At 34.0% G+C, this 19,510-nt stretch overlaps 1 protein-coding gene across 1 annotated transcript in view; it reads right to left on the reverse strand.

The window, feature by feature from the left end:
* LOC120346184 (collagen alpha-6(VI) chain-like) overlaps positions 1–19,510 on the reverse strand; it is a 33,401-nt gene that overhangs the window by 6,354 nt on the left and 7,537 nt on the right. Inside the window, exons 4-28 of the mRNA XM_039415860.2 lie at positions 19,339–19,460; positions 18,436–18,576; positions 17,496–17,568; positions 16,344–16,420; positions 16,094–16,197; positions 15,774–15,876; positions 15,208–15,330; positions 14,309–14,455; positions 13,868–14,008; positions 13,633–13,766; positions 13,273–13,429; positions 12,681–12,843; positions 10,062–10,202; positions 9,636–9,829; positions 8,859–8,952; positions 7,988–8,134; positions 7,483–7,628; positions 6,834–7,019; positions 6,487–6,559; positions 6,138–6,296; positions 5,562–5,670; positions 5,278–5,442; positions 4,916–5,030; positions 4,601–4,721; positions 4,188–4,502 (exon numbers count right to left, since the gene is read on the reverse strand). Of these exons, the coding sequence (XP_039271794.2) occupies positions 4,188–4,502; positions 4,601–4,721; positions 4,916–5,030; positions 5,278–5,442; positions 5,562–5,670; positions 6,138–6,296; positions 6,487–6,559; positions 6,834–7,019; positions 7,483–7,628; positions 7,988–8,134; positions 8,859–8,952; positions 9,636–9,829; positions 10,062–10,202; positions 12,681–12,843; positions 13,273–13,429; positions 13,633–13,766; positions 13,868–14,008; positions 14,309–14,455; positions 15,208–15,330; positions 15,774–15,876; positions 16,094–16,197; positions 16,344–16,420; positions 17,496–17,568; positions 18,436–18,576; positions 19,339–19,460 (3,450 nt within the window). The remainder of the gene's footprint in view (positions 1–4,187; positions 4,503–4,600; positions 4,722–4,915; positions 5,031–5,277; positions 5,443–5,561; positions 5,671–6,137; positions 6,297–6,486; positions 6,560–6,833; positions 7,020–7,482; positions 7,629–7,987; positions 8,135–8,858; positions 8,953–9,635; positions 9,830–10,061; positions 10,203–12,680; positions 12,844–13,272; positions 13,430–13,632; positions 13,767–13,867; positions 14,009–14,308; positions 14,456–15,207; positions 15,331–15,773; positions 15,877–16,093; positions 16,198–16,343; positions 16,421–17,495; positions 17,569–18,435; positions 18,577–19,338; positions 19,461–19,510) is intronic.

Below are 19,510 nucleotides of genomic sequence, written 5' to 3' on the forward strand. Positions count from 1 at the left end.
CTTTGCGCCTTGAAAAAGGTAAATTCGCCAGATTTGTCAGGATCACCAAGAAATGAAAACGTTATCAAGACGGACTTTCTTTTTTAGAACGAATGCTTCTGTCATATTCTAAAATTTTTGGAATGCTATTTGGGGTCCTAGTTATCTCGAATGGCACACACTCGAATTCACACTTATACAACAGGCCCAAATGACTGAAAAGACCTAATTTTTTTTAGTCGCAATAATTTGACTTGAGCAAACCATGTTCAGTATAACGAATGTTGTTGTTTTTTGCCTAAAGAAGGATGAATAAGTGATAGATACATTCAATCGAGTAGGAATAGATGTTGGGGTCACTTGAAAAAAACAATTCCAAAAACAATGAGTTATCATTATACCCTTATTTTTCTATCAACAACAATCAGATGGGCAGATTAAGTCATGTTAGTGTTAGGTCTGTAGACGTAAGTCTGTTCAATGTATTCTGTTTATGTGACATTAATTGCTTTGTAGATATTATTTCATGATGATAATAAAACATTATAGAGGTATTCTTATGGTCTTTACTGTTATATCAAATTAACAGCAATTCCAGTTCGAACACGTAATCTATATTTTTCCCTTATATTATTGGAGTTCAGATTAGGAATTTATACTATATTGTATATTCAGTTAGTTATTAGTAGATATAACACAAATTGTAATATAAGTCGTTACAGCTTCCATCGCAAAATCCGTTATTTGCGCCACGTTCTAAAACGGACAACATATCAGCCATAATAGCATTTGCCTACCTAGAACGTATTACACGGAAGAACTCGTAAAGATATGACGCAGATAAAAGCACTATTCAACGACAGTAATCGTTATAATAATGTGAGTCTCTAGTAATATAAGTTATTAAAGAGTTGCATCAAAATAGCAAACTTGCTTTGGTTCACATTTATTCACAATTTCGGTCTAGTGGTACAGTTTATATAAAGTCGCTTCAGTTTAGCACATGCTAACAAGGAACAGTCTTTGTGAGTAGCATCAGTTGCTCTCTTGTTGAGTTCAACATGGTCGTCATAAACGTTTATCAACACATCGCTTGGATCAGTTATATTGAATCTCACAAACACTGAAAAGTCTTTCTTGTGCACACGAATTCTCTCCAACGCCCAGAAAAGTCCCATTGGTGCCACGCCAGTAAAGTAACCCCCTGTTGAAGGCGTAATTGTGAGATTTACTTCCCCTTTTTCGTCAGCCTCGTAATGAGCGTAAGCGTGGAAATCAACATCTTTTTTGCTGGCCTGGTACAATTGCATCGTGATTTTCTGCTTCTGCTTGAGGTTAATAACTCTTATAGAAACTGGTTCACCTACACATGAGCATTCCGGGTTAATTATAATTTGCTGCTTCTTTTCCATATTGAACTAGGATGAAGACATACGTTTGACGAAACTTCGTTTGAGCAGAAGTTCTGCGTGTCCACAAATCGTTCCTTTATTTGATCATCCTCGAGCTATTTTTGAAATGGCCCCAGGCTTCCCTCTCTCTCCCAATGACGCGGAGTAAAAGCAATTATATTTATTTTTATGCAATTATACTGAATAATAATTACTCACGATATTCTCCTCGTATGATCCGAACAGGCGCTATTCTAATAGCTTAACAATGCACCCAGTGTGTTGTCTGTTGTGTCTAGTTTATTATAAATAATCAGTATAATGCCAGCTCAAACCTAGGGTAACGCAAACTTTTTCTTTAAGTAGAGGCATGCATGAAATAATCTGAAAAGTGGTTGTTTTTCATCAAGACGCTTTTCAAGACGCATCATCAAATAGATGTATCAAGATAGAATATCAACAAATTAGGTTGAACGTCTCACACAATAAAGTTCAAAGATTTGACAAAGGCGTATTGTTTTGTTTCAAAAATTCTATGATATCAATCCAAGCATTTATTTGTCCTTCGTAATGTGATTTGGGCGAACCTCCGTAAAGCGCCACATTTTTGGAGTCATAGAAGGATTCCTTCACAAGTGGCGCGACCGGAGGCAACAAGAGATGTCCTGTTCCTTTGTATATGTTTATTTTATAGTTTGTCTTTTTTGACTCGGTGAAAATTTCATTAATCAGCAACACATAAGATCGCCAGTCCATAAATGAATCCTCAGATCCATATATGAAAAGCATTGGCGCTTTGGATTTGCTAAAATTCGGAATGTGATTAAATAAATCTTTCAATTTTGGGATTTGAACCACTTTCTCCAAAATATGCGCACCATCAACATCTATGGCAAGATTCCTGTTCACTTCAACTGCTTTCCATTGCCGACCTTTATATCTGTAATGGAATCCTAAGTTAGCAACGATAGGTCCTACAATGTTCACAATACATTTTATATTTTCCAAGCATCCTGCTGCAGCCATTGAAGCGGTTCCTCCGAGAGACATTCCAACGAGGGCCACACCATCTTTCTGCACATTATTGTGACTAAGTAGAAAATTGATCCCCCTTTCTATGTATTCCAAATCTATAAATGAAATTGTTTTTGGTTGATCATTTGCTCCAAAAAGACTAAGACACATCACAACAAATCCGTGATTTGCCAATAATGCCCCGCGGGATTCAAGAGAACCACCAACTGCTCCATTAATATCGATTACTCCTAAAAAACGATTTTTGCTACGTGGGACGAACATAACTCCTCTGAGATCACCCGTTTGTACAAGAACACGATCGATTTTTGAATCCAAAAACCTCCGTTCGAATGTAGTCGAAACTAAACTCAGAGGATATAAATTTCCTGTAGCAAGACTCGCGTCAATGTTAACATGTCCATCATACAAGTTAAGCAGCACCACACTTGGCCTCTCCACATTCATTTTATTCAGCGAAGAATAACTTTTCTTTGAAATTGGTATTTTTTTCATAGACCAAAACAAGCCTATGGGATCTATTCCATGAAAATAACCTCCGTGGGAAGAGGCGGTTTGAAGATCGACTTCTCCGTTATCGTCAGCTTCGAAATATGCATATGAATGAAATTCCGCTCCACTATCACTTGTTTGGCAAGATTGTATTGTGATCTTTTGACTTTTACGTAAATTCGTAAATTTTATGGTAACTTGTTCATCTGCTAGACCATTTCTTGGGTTCACCACAATTTGAGACATTTTCTCTATTACAAAAGTCAATTTCTACAATATTCTGAAAAATATAACATATTGAAGGTATATCAGCTCAATTAACCCCATATCTGCCTAACACTCAGTTTACATAATATATTGTAAACTTGAAAGAATTTGCTTTCATATTCTTAATCAAAATACAGTTGAAAAAAAAAAGCTGAAAACGAAGATTTTTTAAAAACTGCTCAGTCTAGTTCCATAAATATTTTCCATATATATAAAAAGCTCATCAAATTACCTTATCTTCCCATCCCGAATAAATACAATATTTATGGACGCAATTGTAGTTGAGATGGAATTGCCTGGGGCACTACCATAAAACCGACCGTTTCTTGCCACAGGCATTTTATAAATAATAATGAAAATTATGTTTGGCAAATCACAGAAGATAGGAAAGTTGGCAACAATTTCTAATCCGTATACTTGTAGCCTTAGTAAATTTCATATGCTATACGCCATATTTAATTTGACGCCATGACTTTAATTGTCACCCAGCCATAGCGATTAAGTGGTATGTAGGTTTGAATATTGTACAGTGCTTATTGGGGTGAATAGGATCCTTGGTCTCAGCAATTCGTGACGACAACTTGGCTCGAGGTGTCGTCGATTATATATTATAACAACACAAACTGTGTATGAAAAATAACTGAACTAAAATTCAACCTTTAGGTACTTTCGATCAATTTTCATCTTTATAAAACACTAATCGCGTTTTTTCACCTATATTCATTCACTTAATTGAATTGCTTCCTACGGTTCCATATTTTATGCATATCATAAGATATTATTACAAATACGGATTATATCTTTTCTGTAATGACAGAATGGCTGTAACTGTAACTTTTTGCAACAATGCATATTGAGTTTGTTTTAGAGAGAATAGATCAGTTTAGATAACCTATAAATTTATCACAAATAAAATTGTCTAGTTGACATTCTTTGTTAACTCTAACTTATAAGAGTGACGCAGACGTGCTTAACGTTTGCCCGTACAAACCTCTATATACCAAAATGAAACAGCTTACTTACTGTCTCTAAGTTTAGCAGTTCTGTGGTCATCACCAAGAATATCGAATTCTACAGATCTATGAGTATCCAGTCCTTCTTCTCCGTCCGAACCTTGATCACTAGTGACGTCAACATTAGCGGCAGAGTTGTCGTTGTTTGAGACAGCAGTACTATTTTCGGCATCTGAGAAGACATCAAAATGAATATCAGGGACATCCGTTTCCAAAGCCATGCCTTTCCTCTCCGAACTAATACCCTTTTCTATCTCGACCAAGCGTTCGGTGCATATCATGCGAAACAGACGACCTTTCAAATTTCGTGTCGATTCGAAGTCATCTGCAGTAAAGAAGATAAAAATCGTATTGAAGCTTATTATGTAATTTTAATATTGTTTGATTTTGTAGACTCATTTATACCATGCACAAAAAATTCACCTGCGTGAAACACGTGATCTAAAACCGGTTTTGAGGCCAGAATGTGAAGTTCCGATAAGGTAGCCTGGCCTACTCCTATAGCAAACACACGCCATCCCGCTGCTCTGATCGCAGCTGCAGCCTGAAATTAAATATAAATTTATATTTATGAAATGATCAGAGAGGCCTATTCATGATTTTAAACACGCCCAATTTGGTGATGAAAATTAATGAGAATAAATAAAGCATATTTTGTACGACACATGTCATCTACTTAAATATTTTATTTATGTATTTTATGTTTTTCATTTAAACTTCACGGTATCTCCGACTTACTTCATTGATTTCTCTGCTGTCTTGTGGATCACCATCTGTAACGATGATCAACATCTTTGACACATTAGATCCTCTTGCGCCCGCTTCCGGAGTGAGAGCATATTGTCGTGCAAACCTTTTAAAGACAGAGTTTTTTTTCAATTTTCTTTTATTATGTTGAAATTAAGTTGAATATCGGTCGATCTTTTCAACATAAATTAGCATAGTTTGTGCTTTGCAGTTGACATGTCACAACGTGGTGGAGCGTTTTATATATAAAGCTTTGTTGAGTGAATTAAGTTAAGTGAACTTACACACCAGCAAAGTATATTTTTCAGTAAGATGTAAAAATTCAGATGTACAGAATATATAAGCCAAATTACCCGAGGGCTTCGGCTGTATGCGTATCACCCATCATCCATTTTAAATTCCTAATAGCACCATGTAACGCTGATGAGTCATTATAGTCCTTCAATGCAAATTCTATTCTCTGCTGAGAGGCGTATTGAACGACTCCAACCTGAACTGCATTGGGCCCAATTTCGAATCTGCCCGAATAAAAGTGATAAGATGGCGAAACTCAAATGATTAAGGCTTTCAAATCTCAATTCTCAGCAATAATAGAATCAATGTTCGATATAAAACGTCGAAAAAAGCATAAACAAACCTCTGTGTAATATTTATCATGAATGATTTCACAACTTCCCAATCACTGTGTCCTACTGAATATGATCCATCGATCAACAATACGACATCAGTTGCATTTTCACGACAATCTTTGAAAACACATTGATGGAATTTAGAGTAATAAAGATCACAAAAAAAGAAAAAATAAATTGGTTCAAGTAAACTTCGTAGGTATATATATGAGTTCTAGTAATGAAGCAATCAAGTTGGATACACATATGCTCGAAAATTAGTATTGAAATATACATAATCACTGAATCGATCAAATGGTATCTATATCTGTATGTGTGTGTGTGGTATTATTTCACATTCGTATCATTATTTATTATGATGAATAAATCAACCATATCTTAGCAAAACTGATGAATACAAAAACAATAATCCAACGTTGAATTTGAAACGGCACGATTGCTCCCACGGCCTCACCATCCACCATGATACAATTCCTCGAGCGTTGGTAGCGTTTGGAATAAACCGTCTGGAACGTTTCTATCAAAGCTACTCAAAGACCAAACATATGTACTTCAACAAGACGATAGTCGAATACTATATTTACCTATCTGAACTTTCTGACACACACGACGCACAAGACTGCTATGTATGGTGGAAATTGCATCATAATTTTTTACATGGAAAACGTTCTCCTCTGATGAAGAAATTGATCTCAGTTCGTTTTCATCTGATTTTCGTACCCCAACTGCATACACTATGACACCTATGAATGAATACTAATATTATTATCGCAACAGACATTCCCAAGTTTTATAACTGAATCCTTATCGATTCATGTTTTACTCCATAATATTTAGGATGTGGTAAATATAAAATTTTTGCATAAATGTGTTTATATTTTCCGGACAAGACTGCATAAAACAATAAGCACAAAAACTAAAATAAAAACTTACCATCGTCGTGTAGAACCTTAGCAGGTATTTCTACTGAATCGCTTGATTCGCCATCCGTTAATACGATAACAACCTACCAATGTGTAAAATTTCATTGATTAGGTAAATAGGAATATCTCTTAGTACTGGACTGAAACTGGTCTTCAGAAGTTTATATATGAAATTGAATTTATGAGTTCACCAGTAAGTACGAACGTTTTTCTATTAATCTTTTTAATGAAAAGAAATGGATGATAGCCCCAACAAATTGAGCACTGCGTCTAAAATCTGGGGTTCGTGATTAGAAAGTTCAAATTGAAACAAACATAAATGCTAGTGTTGTTGCATATTCAAAAGAGCACTTCAACCTTAGGAGTATCTCTCCGTTCTCCGTTCTTGTCGGAGAATCCTTGCTCCCGAACGTATTCCAGAGCAGATCCAGTAAAACTTTCTCCAGTTAAAGGTTTTAGATTGACTATTGCATCGACCAGCGTTTTTTTATCCGATATATATCGTAAATCGATATCAAGACGAGATAGATCAGCGTATTGTATCTAAATTTTCAAAAAACTAATCAGATAGTTTACAAGAGCAGTTTAAACAAACTGTAGTAACAGAATCAGGTAGAGTCAAAACTCAATTGCATCAGTGAATCGATGGTTTTAATCCATTTTTGTTGGCTTCTTATTAAAATTTGTACAGTTTTACATGTCAGTCGTGACGCCCCTTCACGAAAAGTACTGACGTATAACGATAGAATAAAACTTTTTTTGCATTACTTCATGCGACCCTGACCGAACCTATGAGGACGCTAAACTTGTTCTAAGTTGCCTCATATCATGTAGAGGTAAAGTGCTTCCACTATGTGAAATTTTCATGAGATTAATCCAGTGTGTTGCTCATAATTGTTATAAATGAGCCAATAAAAGCAAGAGCAATATAAATTCGAAAGAAATCTTTCTCAAATCAGATTCAAACTTGGTTTTACACAACTAATATAACATCGGGTTATCTTACTAATCCGATTTTGCTGTTGTACTCTCCGATTTCGAACTGCTGCACAAACGAAATCAACCATTCTTTCACAAGTTGAAAATTTTCTGGTTCAGTAGTCGTTGAACCATCCACAAGAAATATTAAATCCATTTCCGCTTCTGGGCATTCTAAGAAGTTGGGGAAAATATTGTTACTTTTGTTGTTATGGTGCCCAGTAAGCACAGAGTCAAATTTTCATCGCGAATCACCCGAAAGGGGAGAATTCCAAGTGATATGGTGTGTCATTTTTAGCCGAGAAAAATAATTTAAAAAAAAAGAAATAGTTTTGTTTTAATAACATCTGCAACGTTTTAGCGCTCGTTTCAAGGATTATTTTGATAGTCCGAAAGATAGCTCTCGAAAAATGAATTGCATAATCACATTGTTGGTAAATATATCAAACTTATGCTCTTAGGCATAAACTTAGCGTGAGAATAAACAAAAAGAAATATTCTAACAATGAAAAATAAATTGCCGAGCAACAAACCAGATTTTGTTTCTCTGCAAATCTCTCCGACAACCTGCTGACGAATCGTGTTAATAGCATCATAACTCGACGACTCAGTAACATGTGTGACAACGGGTTCGGTTGCTAGGTTTTCAAGGAATGCCCGATTCGTCTGTTTTCCGGCCCCTGTTATGTTAAGTAAGGTCATTTTTTAGAATAACAGGCTGGATAAAAAAAATAACTCATTTAATCCAATTACGTATGGGGATGGTTTGGTTTGATGGTCCGCTGAGTTTATTTGAAATTAGAAGCATACTTGACTGATATTTGATTCCAAATCCTTTCAGACAAAAACTTGAAAAAAGTGAGTAGGATAAGCATTTTGTTTTGCTTAAAACAATTTGCTTTATTCATGATGTAGAGCTGAGCCTTATCAACAGAATATTGAGTAACTATATTCTTGAAAATGGTTTGTGATTGACTGATTGCTATGAACACACGCACACGCGGCGTTGTCCCCAAAATCTTGTATATATATTAAATAAGTGAACGTTTGCCATCGTTATGTTCATAGGATTTTTAATAGCAGCCTACATTCCGAGTAAACAATTGGGAATACGCGCTTAATTCCCATCTACTGACTGACTAAAGCCAGAACTCCAGACTTAAAGTCCATCATGCTCATTTGAAAACTACAGATCACCGCTATGCACTGTTTTTCAAATTTCGTGCGCTAAAATAAAAGTTGCTGAAACTAATAAAATTCTGATTTGAATTAAGTTGGACATAGAATTCCAATTTTTTAATTTTTCTTTCAACGACGAACGATTAACATATCTGATCTGACAATTGCTTGCTAACAGTGTTTTTCACACAGATATTTCATAATCAGTGATTTCAATTTACTTACCAACTGCAAAAACGCGAATTCCTGATTCGTGAATTTTATTGATTTCTTCGTCGATTGAATCTTCCGAGTTTCCATCTGATACAATCACCAATACCTAAAATTGTAAAAAATAACAGCTATTAAATATTTCCACTGATTCTCCTTAGCAAAAGGTTTTAGATTGGTGTCTTTCTTTATTTAATGAACTTAGATTTGAATTTTTTTAAATTATTCTGGAAAGCGACGAATATACATAATGAGGGATTATATGGGATGAAAGCGTATTTGTAATGACTGATAATTTGGAGATTAGAACCTGGTATGCCGTAACCAATATTACGTACTTGATGTTTAGCAAACAACCTTATTATCACGTTATGGTTTGTAGACAGCTAGCTTTTAACTAACAAATAACTAATACTCAGATACCATGCATAAGTGTTACTAATAAAACGGGAACGTTTCGTAGTTAAGATGCGTGAAAAGAAGGCTCAAATTCTGTTCCATCCTACTCATATGACTTTTATAACAGTAGCCTATAACGCGTTTGCTATAATATAATATCTGACACATATTAAACCGTCATAAATGATTGAATTTACTTGAGAGATATTAACTTTTAATTGCTTATTACCTTCAATCGAGCGCAATGAAAATCACACGATTTGCCAAATCTCATTCAAGTTGAGGATGCCATTAAGGGGATTCAAGACTTTCGTTGTATAACGTTGTCACAGGAAATCCCATGTACTTGGACTAACGCGATAACCACAAAGCTGTCACATAGGCGCCACATACCTTTGAAGCACCATCCCTTGATCCAGCAGCTTCAGCAAAGCTATGATTCATTACGTATTGTAGAACAAAATCAGTTTTTAACATTGTCCCTCCAATAGGCGTGATTTCTAATAGGGCATGCTCGATTTCTCGCCTTGTTTTGTAAGTGTTCATGTCAAATTCGTTCCGAATATAAGTGGAATATTGCGTAAAGCCTGCGAAATTCAAGATGTGGTATATATTTATTATTTTTTACAGTGCTGCATATTTTATAAATGAATAAAACAAAGCGTTACTGTAATATTTAGTATTCCATAAATGTCTGACACAACGACCATCAATCTAATATTATTCTATCTTTAGATATTGCTGAAATTTACTCTCATTTAGTCGAGGCTAACTAACATAAAATTAAGAAACGGTTTAATAAGAGAAAAATCACTTTACCAATTCTCGTTGTGTAAAAACCTATGTCAAACGATCGAATAACGTTGCGAATCCATCGTTTAACTTTTTCGAAATCTTCTAGTGTTATGTTATCTGAAGCATCAACAACAAATTGCAAATCAATTTCTTGAACGGAGCATACTGAAAATACAAAAAACTTATATGAACGAATTACCAGTATTCAATTTTGTCCAAAAATATCCAAGTTATGATGGGAAGGCCATTCACAATATGATACTACAAAATACAACTCATATCATACGTGTCTAATTCGCGTACCTAAACCAAAAAGAAACAGCGCTTCCGTAAAATTCATGTAATATTTCAATAGAACAAAAAATATAAATTTGTTGCCTAAAGACATTTGTCTCACCAAAAAAGACGTAACAATATAAAACATTCGCCTTTCTATAGTTATGCGATTCGGTCGATGAATAATATTGATTATTCACATGATATTTTGTTACAAATAAGAAGTTTTTTATTTTAACCTCTTACCCTTGACCTTAAAATATATTAACTTATTATCAAGGTACATATGAAGAATAAAATTGTATACTATTGAAAACAAACAACAACTTTTCTGAAACTGACTCACAATTTTTTTATTTACCAAATCCCACATAGGTCAAAATCTCATTAAATACGTCAGGTAAGCGTGATAAACTTGAAATTTGAATGAATTCATTAGCTTAATATAAAAAGTTAAAAGACAATAATACTATACTATGAAAATTTGAAAATATGACAATAATACTGTGTACTTTTAAAAGGCAATTGGGCATATTTTACGATTGAAGCTCATCAAGTTCGTTTTGGACTTTTCTATTTTATTTTATTTTTAACAGGAACACTTGATACAAATTGTTCCTATAACTTATAAATATCATCTATCCAAGCAATTCAATATCATAAATGTTTTATGATAACCCAAGATTACGTAGAATCCAATTAAAAGTAACAACATGGCACTTGTTTCGTCATTGTCAGTCCCAAATAATTCTTGTATCGTTTTTTTCCCAATCTGGCTACAGTTTGAGTTAATTCAAACATGATTATGAAATAAACAGAAACGCTCTTTCCACTCTGTTATATTTCAGTCATGCAGAAATAAGAAATAGTACTTTAAGTAAGTTCAAGTATAGAGATTAGCCCGGGTGAATGGGTAATGACCCCCACGCAAACCACATTATGTGAACTGGGTGGTAAATTATGATGATGTAGAAAAAAGAACATAATATCGGAAAAGTGTTGAGAATATAAAATAAACGTCTGGGCGCGTTGTTTGTGAACAATTATTACTCAAAGTTATGTGAAGTGACGCGAGCGACCGCATTTAACAACACCCAATAACGGAAGTTATACCCCGAAATTATGTTACCGCCCACAACAATAAAGTATAGAACCACCTTCGACTGGAATTTCAAATATTAGTTCAGCTATAAACCCTTCAATGCATGTGTGAATATGTGAAAAATTTATAACGAATAGAAATGTTGAAACTCCATACTTTCTACTTTGCATGTTGGCAGATACTGATTACTGCATTTTCCCTAATAAAAGAGGACTGGGCTGAACTGAACGATACCCGACTGTTGGGCCATCATTATCCAATATATATATTTTATTTTGTTTATTAGAATATCCAGTCTAGAATTATAGAATATTTAGTCTAGAATTTTTGGCGGTTTTGAGTTTTTCATAAAATAGGTATTTATGTAATGCTGCGCACCTGTCTGTTAACTCAGATTTTATTTTAAGAATTCCGAAACCCATAAAAATAGAGATTTTGTATGATATGCAAATTTATTCAATTGTTTCGTCATAATGAATTATCATTGTTAACGCAGGACTATTGTGACGTCACAAAGGCAAAATGACCTCGGCGAAGGATTTTCGAGTTTTTGCATCTCAGATTCTAGCTTAGCGCTTATAAATTTCAATTTAAACTACAGTATAGGAAGGCGTGCACTTGTGATATTCACTGTCTGAATCCAATTCACTCTGGTTGGCTTTTATATAAGGGTACATAACGTACATTGCTGTTTTATTCTTTATATTTAACTTTAGTCTTATTTCGGTGGATGTGCAGAGCGTGTTATTTCGATGAAATATATATTTTTAAACATAAAAAATAATGTAATTGAAACAGATTAGCTATTTTGGGGATTAGACATCGTATATACTAAGAATTACATTCGTTTTTGGATTGTTTTGTTTTCAGGACTGGTACATATAGTCAAGTTGCAAAATTGCGTATGTTCCCTAGTCATAGACACATTTCTGCTTAAGTCACAGTGCGCCATTATGACGTCACATGACTGCGTCATACAAATTAACTTGAATCCGGCTACGATCGAAAAATTGAACTATGGCAAATTATTGACTCTCAATGGCATAGCAATATCATTAGGAAGTTTTTTACGTTTTTCTCAAAACTGCTAAAAATGACTTACGCAATTCGGTTATTAGCGTGACGATATGGCATATATGTCGACACAAAACTTACATTGCAGTTTATTAACAGTTTCAAATTTTTACTATTATATGATGTAAAATGTTATCGTGGGATCTTGGCTAATCAGCATCCGTATATTATATTATTATTAATTGTCGTACTTGGTTCCGACACCGCACATACAGCTGAAATGAATCCCCCAAGTTTTCCTCGAATTCCATCGAAAGTTTCATCGTGAAAAACATGATTTTCGGAAACCGCTAATCTCTGCAGGTTATCTTGGTTCACTTCACCAATTCCGACAGCAAATATGTCGATCCCAGACTGTCGAGAAAAAGAGACAAAATGAGGAATTTCATGACACCGCTCTTTTTATGAAAACCGTTTGTGCGGGTGAGATTACAACGAGTCCAAAATTTGATCAGAAAACCAAATCACACCCCACGATTGTGGTACATCCTGATAAAGCAATTCCTTTATGATTGTTACCTGGCCAAGCTTAAAAAACAAAGCAAAACATATGTGAATAATAAGAGAATCATATTGAACAGGTCCTGTGTGTTATTGGTGACCAATTCAAAATTTCCCACGACTATCTATTAATTGGAACTTGTTTAAATCCAATGTAGCAAATATTGAATTGGGTACTTTCTATAGAAGCAAAACACAGCATATAAATCGGTATAATATAATTATGATTTATGATAAAAATACTAATACTAATCGATTATGCTACAACGCTAATGTTCTCACTTTTCGCGTTCGTGTTACAGCTGGAACAAAATCATCTTGAGAATTTCCTCCGGATAATACAACAAGAAATTTGGGAACATTTTTCCGTGCCTGACCAAATATTACTGATTTCGCATAATCGATTGCTCTTCCAGTTGCTGAAAGTTCATTCGTATCTCTGAAATTAGAAAAGATAAAGCAGGTGCATAGCGTATGCATTAATTGTTCGATTTCTCAGCATAGGAGAGATAACTAGTTGATGGAAAGATTTCTAGTTTTGTCATTCACTTGTTGTTTTAGCATTAAAATGTGATTGAAGTTATGAAAATAAAAGCCTAAATCAATGTAATGAAGTAATAGCATGGATTGAATCAAACTTACTCTGTTTGGTAGTTGAACTGTCTCGATATTGCATTAATAACTTGTGAAGTACTAGAATGAGATGACAATCTGAACAATACATCCGATACTCTACCGTATCTAACAAGACTTATTCTGCTGTAGTGTGGTCCAACCTGTTGACAAAGACTGTCTATATAAGGGTGTCGTAAAGAGAAATTATCACATATTACACATTAACTTTAATAAATCGTTGGGTAAAATCCATAAACTTCACCTCTAAAGAATCCACGACGCTTTTAATCCAAGTTTTTACATTTTGAAATGTATTTTCTTCTCTTATCATCTGATTATCGACAAGGAATACGATTTCCGCTGCAGTATGCGGACAACCGGGCTCGGATTCAACGCAAATTTTCTGTAAAATGCATTGCTTGGTTAATCAATCACTCTGCATCTCTTAACGCTCCAGAGGTAGTTGCAACCTATTCCAGTAATTAGTAACTCTCTTAATTTAAAACAGTCCTCGGAAATATATAAAACACATTTTGTAAACATAAAAGGTAATTAATTAATGTATGTGTTCCAATTTATCCTGCGCCTAATATTGTTTTACTCAATTAAATTTGCACACAAGATCATAATTTTACACGGATTAAAAATTATATTTTGTAAGATCACAATCATCGATACAAAAAAATCCGAATTTGCCTACAACCTTGATTAATCCAATCCTTTGAAGGTCAATTTGCTGAAATCCGTTTGCTAATATCACGTGATTTTCATCAGGATCAGAAGCAATGTCCTTTATTTCCTCGAGACTGTAATGATCTCCAATACCCATAGCATACACTTCAATACCAGCCTGAAATATATAAATACTCGAAGGCAAATTCGCTAAAAATGTTATCGTTGAAATAGTTGAATAAATTATTTATTAAATTACTGGTTTCCGTAGTTCCCAATACATACACATACACAATTTATAATTGGATAAAAGAAATAGTTCATCCAATACCAATAAATCTATTTAACGAATGAATGAAAGGAATTACTGAATAGGTAATATATTTATGGCGTTCAGAAACGAATCAAAGTACATTCGGATAACCTCAATTCAAATTTATGAAACTAATAGATGTAGGTGTACTTGGAGGAAAAAACGAACAAAATGCAAAGTGGTCGTAATCGGAAACCAACAAAGTGAATATGAACAATATTGTGATGCTTTCACTGGGACCATTGATTGATCACAGATGCCCTCAAGCTTATTACGCAATAAAAGTTTGCAAAACAAGTCATCGGTAATGAGTCAACTTAGCAAACTCTATCATCGAAATGTTTGTAGTGCAGTAACTTTTATTTGTTCCCATTGTTTCAATCATGCTAAAAAAAAACTAAAGTAACCTAACGCTAAAGTAACGATAACGTTTTACTTGATTTCAGTGTATGTAGAAATTAGATTACAACATCATTTAAGTCTCATTTATAGCAGAATATAATTATTACTAATTTTGTCAATATGTTCACACACATATATATATATCTACAATATTGCATGGCATTCCTTTTCTCTCTCATTTTTCAAAAAATCTTTCACTACTCAAGCACACTTACGTCATGTACAAGCTTCGCTGCGTGAACTACGTGTTCATGATCTTGAGCTTTTCCATCAGTCATTACAATGACGACGTCAGGCACATTGTTACGTGACCCGTATGTGTCCGCAAAGATTACTTTCTGGAAAAACATGTTTATTTGTTGGCCAAATCATACCATTAATTTTTCTAAAGTATGGGATTTATTCGCATTAGCCAATACGACAAATAAGTCCATTTTTACTTCAAACTTGATCGAGCTTGGCACATCAAATCAAAGAGTTTCTATTCATGCATGGCCAATAGGCCTTTGCGTGTAATATGTCAAAAATTACCCAGTATTTGGCCACAAATAATCCATCCCTGACGTTAATTAGTCGTGTGGTTTGGTTAACTAAATGGGGCATGCCATTCAGGTTCACGACCTTGTAATGTTATATGGGGTAAACTGAATCTTTTATGAGTTCATTTCCCAATTTGTTTTGAACTAGCTGTTCAGAACGCACTAAAATTAAGTTGTTAAATTATGAAATATACATAATATTGACGCCAAATTTAGGTTTACTTGTTTCTTATATAGCTTACCATACAATATTCCAACGCATGTCCGGTATGCGTATCTCCGATTAACAATTGCATTTGTCCAATTTTATCTAGAACTTCTGCTTTTGTCAAATTATCGTTAAAGCTGAAATAGAATAAAGAAATTGTGCAATGTAATACCAAACATTTAAAGTAGTGTATATAATATTTCACCAAACCCTTGTTTTCACGTCTTTCACGTTGCACGTTACATCCGAAGCATACGTATGTGAATTGTCTAATAAAATTTGACTCGAAGAGAAAATCAAGCGTCGATTTCAATGATTCTGAAATAAAAATAATAAACATCGTAAATATTATACCTGATTTCTTCTTGAACGTCAGTACTATATTGTAATACTGCAACACGAGTCGATTCCGGGCTGACGTGGAAAGCTTCGACCATTCGTTTCATCCACTGTTTTACCTAGGAAAGATGGAAATAAACTGGAAAATTAGATAACAGTTGCGTTTGTCAGTGTAATTGAAACAAGACAATATTGTCCAAATGACAAAATAAAATGGGAACACAAATGTGATTAACGATTAAATCTATAACAAAAATAAATGTACTTTCTCAAAATTGTCGTATCCGATTGTAGACGATCCATCTATAATAAAAGCAAGGTCATGTGGAGCAGTTGGACATTCTGTGAAAAAAGAAATCAAGCGTTGTCAATAAATGAAACAACTTTTCGTTAAATGAGGAATATAAAATATTCTTTCAATCAAAAAGGAATATTCGAAATAGGATTCGACTAAAAAGTAATATAGTTGGAAAAATGAAGTACAGTATCAGTTTCAGTAAAGCATATGGTGCATCCCGCAAGACTGAAATAAAGTTAAACAATGTGTTGCACGTTAGCACAAATATAATACTGTAACATAAATACAAGTTGAGTTGTTTGAGAAAGTCTGACTTTGGACAGACAAAACGTCGAAGATATATATATTTATATATGAATATGAGTCCCTCAAAATATTTATTTTTGCTCTCATTTCAGCATCCGTATATTCACTATAGCAAAAGCATAGAGAAAAGTAAGTAGTCCAATCGATAGCAAATCGGTATTGAGTCCAAACATTAATAAAAGACGGAATTAGTTCAAATCAAATATAAAATGGGGTCTTCTGAAAAGAAATTTTCATCGTAACACGACAATATTCCCGCTAATTTTTGGATTAAACTACGGATATTTTCTTCAATGAAGAGCTTAAAGGGAAAAATAGTTTTTCGTTTTGCAGATTCGACAAACTCCATTAACTCGCTGTTTCTGGAAAATTTAAGTTTCCACAACGGGCAAATAACTCGCGAACAATAAATCAATTGTTTCTAAGTGGAGTAACATTGTTTTTTATGGCTGTGCAAAACGACTTGTGTGATCCCGATATTTTTGTTACGTTCCAGTCAACTGAGCCACAACAATATATACTTCTTGCCATTGTAGAGTGACTAAGAGTTAACGCGCCTTGCATAAGGGCGCTACTAAATATATTTTTAAATTGCAGTTTTGATACGCGATACAAAACATATAGGACATGCAATTTTTTCCCAAGCCACAATTTCAAAGTTTTATTATTTTTCCAATATTGTTCAAGCCAATATTGTTTCTAGAACGAAGCCTTTTGTTTGTGCTGAAAAACAGACAACTTAATTTTGAAATGATATAACGCACAAAACTGGTCAAGTTTCTGCTATAAATTCGTACATGTTTCCACACTGACCTTGTATCGTGGACTTGCAGATTTCCTGTAAAATCGAATGTTCTAGCGTGCCAACGTTGCGAAGATTTTGCACCTGTGGTATAAGAATAATACCATAACGGAAATGCTACGAAAACACTCGGCAACGCCAGAAGTTAAAGGTCATTAACTTGAAATTTTGGATAAAAAATTCATTCGGACACACTTGAGATTTAACATAGTTTCTACATTATCCTTGATATACCTATGATCAGTGAATAAAAATCAAAAATATATCCTCGCCATTTTATTTTAATGTCGATAATCTTTTTGCGTACGGGATGAAATAAGAGCTTATAACTTAACACAACTTTCACGCTGACTTACACCAACTAAAAACTGGATATCCGGTTTGTCACAATTGTTATATGAAATGAAAACATGCGGAAACACATAACGGAAACATATCTTTTACGGTCATATCACATGCGCGTCAAAGGTATCTTGGCTTCACATTTCTTACTACAATTCTAAAGCATGATACTATATAGAGCTCGGTGAATATGGGCCAAAGATTAGAATAATGAAGGGAATGAGTTTTAAACTGAATGTACAATCTCTGGTAGATTTCCGTAGATTTATTCCGTACAATTGTTAAGGTCACGACATTTTATTCGTGTTTAATAACAAACCTCTAAGAGTCAAACACCCAATCTTTTCTCTCGTAAATTTAATGTCGCAAGTATTGTGACAAAGTGACTACACGTGATGGATTTTTGTGTTAACAAAATATTTCGCTCAACAAATCTCCTCTGATGAATTCAAAGGTTACACAATGGATATATATAAGCATAGAAATAAAACACTTTTAATTCGTGACTGTAAGCTTTTCGGTCAATAAAATGTGTTCGTCATTTGTAATTCATAAACGAACGAACATTAGGATGAAACATAACATTAATATATACAAATCTTTTCAAACCACAAACAAGTGTCTTTGCATCGGGTCACTTGCGATCGTTTTCAAATATTCAACGTTGCGATGATCAGCCATACTTTCTCCAGCTCCGACAGCAAATGTTGTTACTCCCATATCATGGAGCTTCTCTGCGGCGCGTCGAACCTGCAACAGTTATTGGTAAAAGTGTTTTATTTTTTATTTCTTTAAAAAGGTCTGAGTAGAGTAAATAAACAACAAGGTGCAAAATGTGCATAAGAAATCTAATTGAAACAAAAAGACAAACTAAAAGTTTATTATATTATGGATATTTATACATAAATCAGTATCTTCATAACAGGAGACCAATGCTCAAATATCTGAACACGAAAGATAAAGCGAAGTGGTGTCAATTGTTTTTTTTTACCAGTACCGGTAGTCACCCTTCCCAACCTCGCTAACCACGAGATCGCTAAAATACGATCGCTGAAACGACACATGGTGCACAATTTTCAAATTTGATGACGTCATCATTTTCAAAGTGAAAAACGAATACCATAGAGCCCCGGGAAATGTTTGAAATAAATAAAAGTAATAGTCTTCTAGCGACAATAACAATCGTCAATAACAATCAAAATGTCAAAGCAATTGGTCTAGTAGCTAAATAAAAATTTTATTTTTTAACAACAACAACAAAAATACCAAAAAAAAGAATACTAACAACAACATAATAACAAAAAGATCATTAAGTCCATTTCGTGTCCAAAAATAGTATTTTGAAATACGATTTGTGGGTAATTACGCAATAGCGTTCTAAAATTGAAAGATGAAATATTTAGAATTGAAAATTTAAAAAGTGTAAATGATAAAGAATGTGTTAAATTCTATGATATCTTGCAGTCAGATAATAAATAAAATTATTTGTATTAAAGTAATGACTAAGCTTACGTCTTTGTGTTTTCTAATAATTCCGTCACTCAACACAATAAGCATAACTGCTGCGCCTTTTCTAGCGTGGCTGGTCACGTGATCTTTGACGTAACGTAATGTATCGCCTGCTGTACTGGTCCCTATATAAAAATGAAAAGTAATGATAACAACTTTTAATTGATTTGTTATT

Source organism: Styela clava, chromosome 8 (genome assembly GCF_964204865.1).
Source record: "Styela clava chromosome 8, kaStyClav1.hap1.2, whole genome shotgun sequence".
Classification (NCBI taxonomy): domain Eukaryota; kingdom Metazoa; phylum Chordata; class Ascidiacea; order Stolidobranchia; family Styelidae; genus Styela; species Styela clava.